General features: G+C 41.0%; 1 protein-coding gene across 1 annotated transcript; it reads left to right on the top strand.

The window, feature by feature from the left end:
• The first annotated feature begins 693 nt into the window (after positions 1–693).
• On the top strand, positions 694–6,191 carry LOC145911696 (uncharacterized). The gene is made up of 5 exons (XM_082999109.1): positions 694–1,070; positions 2,322–2,394; positions 2,752–2,876; positions 3,786–3,892; positions 4,768–6,191. Exons 1-5 carry the CDS (start codon positions 735–737, stop codon positions 5,192–5,194), a joined length of 1,068 nt encoding a protein of 355 aa, XP_082855235.1. The 5' UTR covers positions 694–734; the 3' UTR covers positions 5,195–6,191.
• The last annotated feature ends 4,622 nt before the right edge of the window (positions 6,192–10,813 follow it).

Here is a 10,813-nt window from a genome sequence, read left to right as displayed (position 1 = left end):
GCCCGGCAAAGTCTTGTTTCGGTCAGCGCATTAGCCTGCAGCTACGCCGTCATGATTCTTGAAACTCTTCACGACACTCGCGATTCGTGCAACTTGCCCCCCAAGCGGACAGATGGGTAATTGTCCCGACAAAATATACAATGGCGGTCAGGCCGTGCGCAGGGAGAAGGAATGAGTTTGCGGCGCGGTTGAGAATGTGTGTAAAACGCAGCAGTCCGCGCAATTCCCGAGAATATATAAGGCGCGGTAGAGCCGACTGGGAGTCAGACGACGAGACTCGTCCGAGTGTGGAGGACCTTATGGGCTATGTATTAGGCCAAGGGCCATCTACCACTACAGACTGAATACGTTTTATCAGAATTCTAAAACACAGAATATCTAGTGAAGTATTTTGAAAATATATTATCACTGCCAGAGGAAAAGTAGTAAAGCCGTGGACACAGCAAGAAGCAACGATTCTAGAAATTGTCACGGTGCCGATAAATTAAACTTTTACTTTAACAGTATTCATTATTGTACTTAAACGCTTATTGTAATATTAAATAAGTAACTTGAAAAGAATCTTTTTGAAAGAACAAATGTGGTTAGCATTATTAAACCACATTTAGCATTATGGATTATAAAACGAAAATAACGCTTCGCTTGTATGAACAAGTATATAAAATTTACGTTATGTAATTCGTTTCAGAAACGCACAAAATTAAGTAAAGATTAAACCCTAAATTAAGGCAACTATGTATCGTGAAACAAATCGACAAGAATTCGGAAACAGCTTGGAAAAGATCGTGAGATCAATCTGCCTTATCGCCATCGTATCTTGCTCCCTCACAAGTGCGCTTCTACTCGCGCGACCAAGCTTCCAGAGTCGACAGATCGCAACATCGCCACTCTGCGGTTCTCCGTTTGAACGCAAGCGATATTGCAGCAAAACCTGCTTGCGGGCCACCCAAACATGCGAGGAAAGCTGCGAGCGGTCTGTTTGCAGCCAGACAACGGATAAATTCCCACAACAAGCTGACAAGATGCAATGCGTCGCAAAGTGCTTCGGACAAGATAACGCCAATCAAAACGTGAGTGATGTTTTGTTTTTACAAACTTCAGACTAATGAAGTTATCGCTAAGATCATTCTGCCCGAAATTCTGAAAGTAGAAAACACACATAACCTACTGAGGTTATGTAAGCTGTTACACAACAGTGTGTAGACATAATTACATGCGCGATATCCCGCCCATAAAATTCTGGGTATTTCGCTTCGAGTTTGCGGCTACATGCACTGTTTGAGGTTACGTGGCCCATGCCGTTAATTTCATACACTTAGCATCGTGGCTGAAGTATAATTTGCCTTTAGTCTATATTAAAATTTGAAGATCAGTCAAAAATATGTTCATTCTGAAAGCAATTTGTGGTGCAATGCTCATGGCTTATTTTTAAAATGGAACCAGGGAGTCACGTTTAATGAAATGAGAGGCGAGCGAAGCGATTTTGAACGAAACAACGAAGCAAAACACGATTGCAAAAAATACAGTTTCCAAAAACAACGTCCAATTAGTAGTACATGGAAGAGACTTCATTGCCACGGCTAATAATTGATCCATATCATTACCGGTGTCGGGGTTAAAGTTTGCCACGCGCGTAACTTTCAATCCCGCTATTAGCGACCGGTGAACCGATTATTTGTCCTATGGCAATCGCGGAAGTGTAACTAAATTTAGAATTTAAAAAAAATAATTACCAAATTAGTCGGGAAGCAAGTGAGCGCGACAGTCTTTTTTGGACTGTTTACACAATGTTGAGGAAGTCCTGTCACGTTTCCTTGCTTGAAATAAGAAAACGAAGCGCAAAAAAACATGTCATAGTGTTGTCTACGCGAAAAATAAGCATTCATTTCCATTGCAATAGTTTGTTGGTAAGTACGCAAACCTCAACCATCGCTGCTCCAGAAAACGTTTTTTTGGTTTTTTTAGCTCCCGAAAATATCTTATGGCCTAATTATAGAGTCGCAGATAGCGACACTCGGTGGCGGGAAAAATGCTCGACCCGTTCCGGGAATATTTCACAAAGGAGACAGTATATTTGTTTTGTCTCACGCACACGTTCAAGTTTCCGGACCTGTGAGAGAACACGTTTTTCAGCAACAATTCGTCTCCCGTATCCCGTATGTATATATTAGGCGGCAACAACAGGGCAGGTATAACGTAAGCAACCGCACCAACGCAGCCTGTTCGCACCGGCCTCGCCCAAGCAAAACACAAACAAAAACGGCCTCATATTGCCCGTCGATAAGGACCTTCTAATGTATGGCTCTCTATTGATTTTGCAGAAGTTTGATTACCGACAACGGCAGAGTGGTGCGCAAGCCAAACAAAATCCCGCCGATGCTCCATCATCAAGAGGTAAATAGATATATGTGGACAGAGTATAGGAGTGGGTTTAAACTACAATACTTCCAAAACATGTGAAGAAACATGATGCATAATCTTGATGCGTGAATAATTGAAACGAAAACTACAAACTGCTCGTGTTTTATTATTTTGATATTTTTTGCAACTTTTCCGGACCGATCTATATGACTTCATTGAGCTTAGGCACTCCAACAATCGGTATTCAAAACAATCTAATCCGGAATTGACAGCACACCGGCCCATCCCGTAGGCACTTAGAAAATTTTTTTTGACCGCGATCACCTGGCAGCACCTGAGGGCCAGATTGCGTTCGCTCAAGACTTGACCGATATTCGATTTTCTCCGCAGAACGCGACGTTTGGAAACAAGAAATGGCGGATTTACAAATCGACGAGGTCACTTTGCAGAAACTCTGCCGAACAAGCGCATTCCAAGACGCGCAAGTGTGTCGGAACCTGCCTGTCGCACAAAAGGTACAAATATTGCATTTGCATTTTTTTTGGTATTTCGCAGTGCAACTTGTTTACAAACAACAGGACCCCAATAATCAGTGTGTTGGTAACCCAAGCACGTGGTTTTCGGTGTGAAATCTGGTGGCGAGCTTCTGCGTGCCGCGGGTTTAATCGGGTTGTTTACATGTTTGATTACGTGTGTAAACAATCCTTCATACGGGTAATTTAACAACACCAAATAAAGTGAGCACCAACACAAACACAACGATACTTGCTCCCGTGGCATTATTGTGGCAACAACTAATCCGCACAAGTAAATGCGTGAAACCAACTTCAACAAACTTTGACAGACGTTGTCGCATGCGGAAAAATAATTCGCCAATTTTCATGTGATTGAAAATAGTTGGGCAGTCTTTCAATAAAGCATCTCTTGTCGTGTGAGACAAACAATCGCACACTTTGTGGCAGCTGAATTACGTTGTTGTGTCGGCAGCACAATAAGTGATAAGCTGTCAGTTTAAATGCCAAATCGTCTTACAGTGGTCTATTATACGCAGTGCGTGCGCCTGATGTCCAAGCCACACAAAGCCATACAACAATTCTCAAATATTCTTTGGTTTTAGTGATGTCATAATCGATTTCTCGCGTTTCTGCGTCTAACAGGAGGTTTTGATTCTAGGCGTCGTATCTCGGCGACATCGGGGCCGCATTTCCTATCAAATTACCATTCGGAAGTCAGTAATGACAAAGGCGCGTCGTTTGCGTAGATTACATCACCAAGGACTTCAAATGTATATGACACTTCAATAACCTACGGCATAGATTATCACAAGAGCTTGCTTCCTGCACAAGAAGCCCTTCCCTGTTTTCTTCATCACAATTGATTGCATCAAAGTGCCTGAAAAATAAAATCTCTTTTATTGGTTACAGGTCTCAAAACCGTCGAAACCAACGCAAGAAGCGGGTGTAGGCGCGATCAAAAGGATGGTTCACGTTAAAAACTTACTTTCCAGGAGACGAAGACAATCTTCCACTAGGTGAGTGGAAACCCATTTGTTTGCAGAAAATGTTACTGACTAACCACGAGTGGTTATTTTGAGACGAAAGCGGTGGTATAAAACCGCGATGCCGCAAGTCAACTTGATAGCAGCACTTTCAAACCGAAAACGCATTTAACGGGGCATCACGTTCTGGCTATTTATAGAAAGGGGTTGGAATTGGTGCGGTAAAATGTGCAGTGTGTTATTTTGCCATAACGAGTTCACACTGAGAAACGCCTCAAACATTATACCGAGCCGTCAGTTTCTAAATATAATGCTCCCCTTATTCAGCAATGACAACAACTTACAGTCATGCAGGGAAAATTACCGTCCCGAGGCACACAAGCATAGCTTTGGGCTTTCTAAGTTGGATATATGCAGTCTTGGAGCAACAGACGCACCCAAATACCCCGTGTAGTCGCTTACATAGGGCGCGCCCGATGGCCTATCACATTAAATCGCTTGTACGGTTAATCTGGGCCATACTCCGCGAGGGCTAAGGTCGCAACATAACGTTTTTCGTACAACTATATCAAGATGAAAACTCTGTGATCACACTGATAAAACATAAGGAGGCGGAATTCATATTTAGAACCATAAGTTTTTAAACCATTACTCATGGGTGCGTGTTCCCGCATTTACAAGCACGATTTGATAAATTGACAAATGTGGCACTCGTCACAACACCACGGTGCCCTTTGAGATGTTATCTCCCAATTGCAGAACATGTCCTCCGCCATTTTGTCTGAATACACACTTCTTTTTCAACTCACAGGAATAGTGCCCGACTGTGTCAGCATAGTAACAATACGTTTGTGAAACAAGTAGCGCTGTATGGTGCAATTTACTTAAATTATTTTTTTGTTGTGCAGCAAAAGAATTGCGATAAGCGGGGAATCATTCTGCGAGGCAACCACCGAACTTAAAAGCCCTCACGAGGTCATCCACGCAAAATCCCAAAAAAACGTTACCCTGCTGTCCACTGAGACCGCAAAAATATACGGGTACATCAACAACTCGACTGAAGAAATTTACCGACAGTTATTTTTCCAAGTGACGGAATGCAAGCTCCGAGAGAGGTTCCTTAATAAAAAGATAAACATTACCGGGTATACGTCGCCGGTCTGTCGACCTGTGCGGACAAGACATCTGGTCGACTTTTTTTTTAAAACCCCTGACGCCCCTAACAAATTGTACAATACGACGAAATGCTGGGAATCTAAAGCCAACGTTACGATCTGCAGAGGTTGGGTTTTTATCGAAACATCCTGCGCTCTTTACGCGACGGAATCCACATAGCAAAGCAACAGGTCATTTAATGGCCATTCTAAAACCTGGCAATGCTTCTATTTTTTTTTCAACGCAGCCGAATAACGTATGACCGATATATTCCAACTTCTTCATAATTTATTTCCTATGTATTTGCTGTATTCCGCGCCAAGTCATGCTTGGCATGATATTGTCGTCATTATTTGTTTTGCGCGATTTTCTATTTCCAGGACGACAACCTGTAACATTCGGTTCTAAGTTATAGACAAGTGAGAATTGAAACCTCGGAAACCCGGGCATGTCACTTCACTGTTAAAAATCGCTGCGTCACCAGTCTTTTGCGACTATACAGCGCGTGTGGCCGGCTGCATGATACGCCCATTACGTGAGGCCACACAAGGGAAAATACGCCACAAAATTTCCGTTACCAATGCATACGATTGGCAAACCTAAACGCAACATAAACCGCCATGCCCAAAAACCACAGCAGGCGCTGTTCGCCGGAGTTTGTTTATTATTATCGCGTGGTCGCGTTTTTTGCACAACTTTAGGCTAGAGTCAGACGATTAGTGATAATCTGTTGTATCAGACGACAACAAGCCTCACTATAGGACTCCAACACTAATTGGATTGGTATTTGGCGTGCCAGCACTTGCTGTTTAAACTAGGTTTTAACCGGGTGACGTTCCAACGAACGCCCCGATTTCGAACTCCGCGTCGACAATAAATACGTCATTGTGCTGCTGACAAGACAAGAGTGGAAAAAATACGACCGCTCCCAAATTTCCAGGGTGTGTAGGACACAGACACGCGTTGGCATAAACAAACGCCAACCTCCGGTCCTTACATTTGCACATAGTGTAATCTTTTATACCTGAAAGCAGCATTTACTTTCGCCTCGGCTAGGTTCACGCTTTAGCAACAAGAGTATTTTTAAGTTATTTTTCTACACGAAACCGCGCCGTACGATTTCCTTATCGCGCCTTTCCTTTATTTATTTATTGTCTCTCTCGCTTATTTTGCCTATTCATGCTTTTTTAACTTTATTTGTTTTGTGCTTGTTTGTTGCTTTTTCTACAAAGTAAGAGAAAAAATAAATTCGCTCGACGAAACAAGTTGTTTGTGGATAAATGATTTTTTCACAAAAATTCTTGATTTCAAAAAGGAAAAATTTTTTCCAAAAAAACCTTTGGGGTCAACTAACTGCTTCGAAAACTAAGGCCCATAACGCACATTTTGTGCAGAGCAGTTTGAATTTGTTTGATGCAGTAAAACACAATGCAAGAAAAGTAGTTGCACTAATTGCGACAAATCATGCACTAATTGAACCAAATTATGCACTTATCTTCTTGCGACATTTGAGAAAACCGTCAGGACAAAATGGTACCATTGATGTTCGGCCATTTACATTAGGTATGTGGGCGGCAAAACTTTAATGTTGTAAGAAAGCCAACAAAAGTTGCACCATTCTGGCGAGAAAATTTTTGTCTAAAATATTTTTTTAAACCTGCGTCGAAGACAAGAAAATAGACAGTGGCGCAACCGGGGATTTACGTGAAAACAAGGAGATCCGCACCCACGCGCGAACTACTTTTTCATAAAAGATTAAAAACACCCACGAAATAAACAATCGAACACCGGATGTTCGGAAGCTTCTCGGAGCTCTGTGATTCACCTGACCTCTTATCTCAAAACACGATGGAAGTTTTACGTGGGCGATGGACGACAACCACTTTTATTACGCATTACAGTTTCTACTAAGTACAAGTCAGGATACAATTATACATCAACCACTTACTTTTTGGAAATTCGTCCATTTTTAAAGAAGATATACACCTAATGTAGAAAATATTTGAAGGCCATCTTTCTCCTGCGAAGTGGCATCAGCCATTTTAATTATTACGCAAAGCTGGTCGCATTGGTGCGGTTAGCGCCGATAGAAAACGTTCGCGCTCAAATCAAGTGAATAAAGTAACATTTCAAAAACTTAAACGTTAACTTTATGCGGACAACTCAGCAATTACACCGTCTCATCCAACAACTAAAATACGTTGAAAATTTTGAGAAAAGCATTTACTGGAAAAGGCATGACCCTATCGTTCTCTGAAAAACAGACAAATAAATAGGGTTTTTCTGCAAAACTGAAGTTCTGCGTGCGTGTTATCTAGCACCAATCGACAAATAATACGTGATTAAACTTTTAACCGCCCCTGATGCTTATTTGCTTTGATTTTACATAAAACGCACTAAAGTTTTACGTTTTAACGCATTTGTCGAACAAAACGCAAAGCGATTCCAGTCAAAACAAGAAATCCAACCAGCAATTTGAAAAATTACTTGGAAAATTACGAAAGAAAGCTAGTGATGTTGTTGCCAACGATGATAAAAACAGGGTATGGTTGAAAATGTGCGGAATCTGTTTAATTTTACCTGATCACACCTTTGGCAAGGTAATGACCAGAGTCGCTATTTGGAACACCGTTCAACCGGGCGAATTTGGCAGATCTATTTTTAGTCCATTGTTTGAAGTTAAATATTGGGCGACAATTTTAACGCAGCTGCAATCAAATTAGCACACAGGGACGGGCATCAATTTTGCGACGTTTATCGACCACGATAACGAGTGGTTTCAGTCGGCAAAACACATTTTTGGGGGTAATTGTTCATGATTGGGGTAGGATCAGGTGAAAATTTGCAGAGACGTTTGAAGTTAATAATAACACTCTCTTAACTGTCAAAGTTTTCGCCATTGCTTCAAACTATAAACTAGAATCAATGCGCGATGTCTTTATTATGTGAGAAAATTTATAAATAAAAAAGAAATTGTGCGCGTTAAACAAACTACTATCACAAACTCCGACAGCAGCGCGAATGTGAATCGCAACCATGTGATAATTTCGAAAAGTTGCAATCAGCAAAGGCATGACATATGTGTATCGTACAACAGCAGTGACAGAATTATGATACGATTTTACATACGTTACGTTTAATATCAGCACACACAAACTGGAATTATTTTCGCAGAGAAAACACAGCGGGTTTTAACTGTACCTGAACTCGACGACTTGAGTGTTTTCCTCCATTTTGATCGAACACAAGTTAAATCCGTTTTAATTGGCTTGGTTGAATGTATTGTTCAAAAATCGCCTTCAATCAACGACGCACGACCGGGTTATGGCTGTAGTCAGTGTAAAACAACACCTTATAAATCAGTGTTTTTGCCAACGGCAAGTTGTACAACATTGAGTAACATTAATTCATCGGTTAAACATATAGGTCATCGCGTCGAATGACGAAAGCATGTACCACAATAATGAAAGAATATGCACATAATACTGTTGATCTGGACACTGAAATAGACACAATCTTGAATAATAATAAGACCTTTGACGTGGGTTCGTGTTTGACGTCAACGGCTGTCAGATTAACATCCTACGTAGGGAAATATTGCTATTTCACCATGACAAACTGCGAATATTTTATTGTATATACTGCTTTAAAACAAGCTGTGAGGGTCTTTCAGTGCAAAGCACCAGTCGGGCAAATAGGTCCATATAGATTTAACGAACAAAATAATTCTGAATAGGTCAATGTTTACGTCAGTTGCCATATGGAAGTGAAGATATGTCAAGTTTGAAAATGTTCGCACGATAGGGTACGTGTGGGAAAGAATAGGTCAAGATATAATTGGTGATATATTAAACCCAGACGTGAGAACATTTAACAATTATGGTAGCATATTTGCCACAAGCGGTAATCACCTTGAATTCAAGTGCACATTTGCTTTCGTTTGAGCGAAAGGAAAATTCTCTATCAGGATTGTCGTTAAATCAAAGGGGATTTTGGTTCGTTGATAAAAGGGTTAAGGTCAGGTGGAGAAACACTACGCATTTATCATTTTGTCGAACCATTTGCATTCCTGCTTTCCCACACTTATCCACTTTAGATCTTAAAATTTTGTTCGATCGGACCTACGCAAGCACTTTAAAACAACGCGCTTTTTTGGCTTCTGCGTGTCCTAAGTGACCAGGCGGCACAAATCGACTCATTAGTGCAAGTGACTTCAGTATCTATTATACGTGAGTCTGAGAAAAGGTGGGCTATTATCCTCTCAAAGCCAACGCTTTAATTGCTCTTCGCACTCGACTTCCATGCTCAACGCGGTCATTATAAGATCAGTAGAATACACTGTATCATCTCGACAGGACACCAAACAGCGCACGCACCGAGAATGGCAATCATCACGACCGGTGAACTTGGATTTGTGGAAAAGTGAAAATCGAACATCACTCGTCTGAAATTTTCCCGGTTGAGGTTTACCGCGTGAAGTTTAGAGGCATGATTTGCAATTTTGTACGTCGTGCGGAAATATGCTTACAGTTTGGTTCTGGCAAACAAACATGTTTCCAAAACCGTTCGCTACTTTGATTAAAAAGTCGATTATTTTTGTTTTCGGCTAGCATAGTTTCCGAAAAAGACATTAGGAATCCGAATGAAATGCAGAAATATAAACTTCTTAAACGTGTGTGCTTTAACCGCCAGACTTTCATAGTTTGGTCGGCAAAGCTGTGGCCCTCTTTGCCCATAGTTTCAAGTTCAAATGCCACCGGATGCGCGTTTTTTGTATCTTGTTCCGATTTGTCGAAAAAATGGTGTCTTTGAACCAACCTCTTTGCGATGCCAGTGATCTTATCAGCATTCAATACTTCTGGTACCGCGCAAACATAGCTTTGTGCTCATTATGGCATCCATTTCAAATATCCGGCAATTGTGTGCACCGGAGGAATGAAACCCAAATCGATATTTCCAATAGGTCAAAGGTAAACCCACATAAATAGACCGAATTTTTTAAACCTTTTGATGCATTTGTGATGTTACAATATAAACTCTGTCGCAAAATGTGTGACGGATAGTTTTTTTCACAATAGACCACCGGTAAATCTTTATACCATATTTGAATGCACGACAATGCTTACAGTTCTGGGGAAACCAGGTAGGAATTTTAAAAATTATGTACAGATGCGAAAGATCGCGTACCGCCGGACAATAACCGGTAATATTCAACTGTTGGCTGTCCCATTCGAGATAACATCTCACCCGTAGACCGGGCAAAGTCCAAATTAGGATACGATAGTGGAAATACTATGAGAACTCAGATTACACAATATTTCAGATTTGAGGGTTTTTTTCAAATGAATTTTTTTGTTGCGAATCCATCGAATTTGAGCTAAATTTTGTTTATCCGTACGTCTTTTTAACTTTATTTTCTTAAGTTTGGGCCTACATAGAAATTTATATGACCTAAATCACCATAATTAGCAGAAACTCTCAAAATCTGTTCATTTTATGTATATTATATAAACGTCACCAGTCCAGCAGGAATCCAAGGCACAACCTTATTCAACTACTCAAGACTGTTTTTCCACCGCAAAATATCACTGTTATCGTCGCCGAGTGTGACGTATAAAACCGGATCAAACCGATAGCCAGCAGATGAGATACCGATAAACCACTAGAGTTTAGGATGATGGAAGACATGAGACACTTTGTTGGACCAATATTTCCCATACTCCATGTCTGAAGAGACATATGCAAGTGCTCCGTTTTCATCGCGTTTAATTAATCTCTACTTCAGTGGGTGCACGATTG

The sequence above is a fragment of the Ascidia mentula genome, chromosome 8 (assembly GCF_947561715.1).
Source record: "Ascidia mentula chromosome 8, kaAscMent1.1, whole genome shotgun sequence".
Classification (NCBI taxonomy): domain Eukaryota; kingdom Metazoa; phylum Chordata; class Ascidiacea; order Phlebobranchia; family Ascidiidae; genus Ascidia; species Ascidia mentula.
Note: the sequence above shows the minus strand (reverse complement) of the source record. Positions and strands in the feature narration are given on the sequence as shown.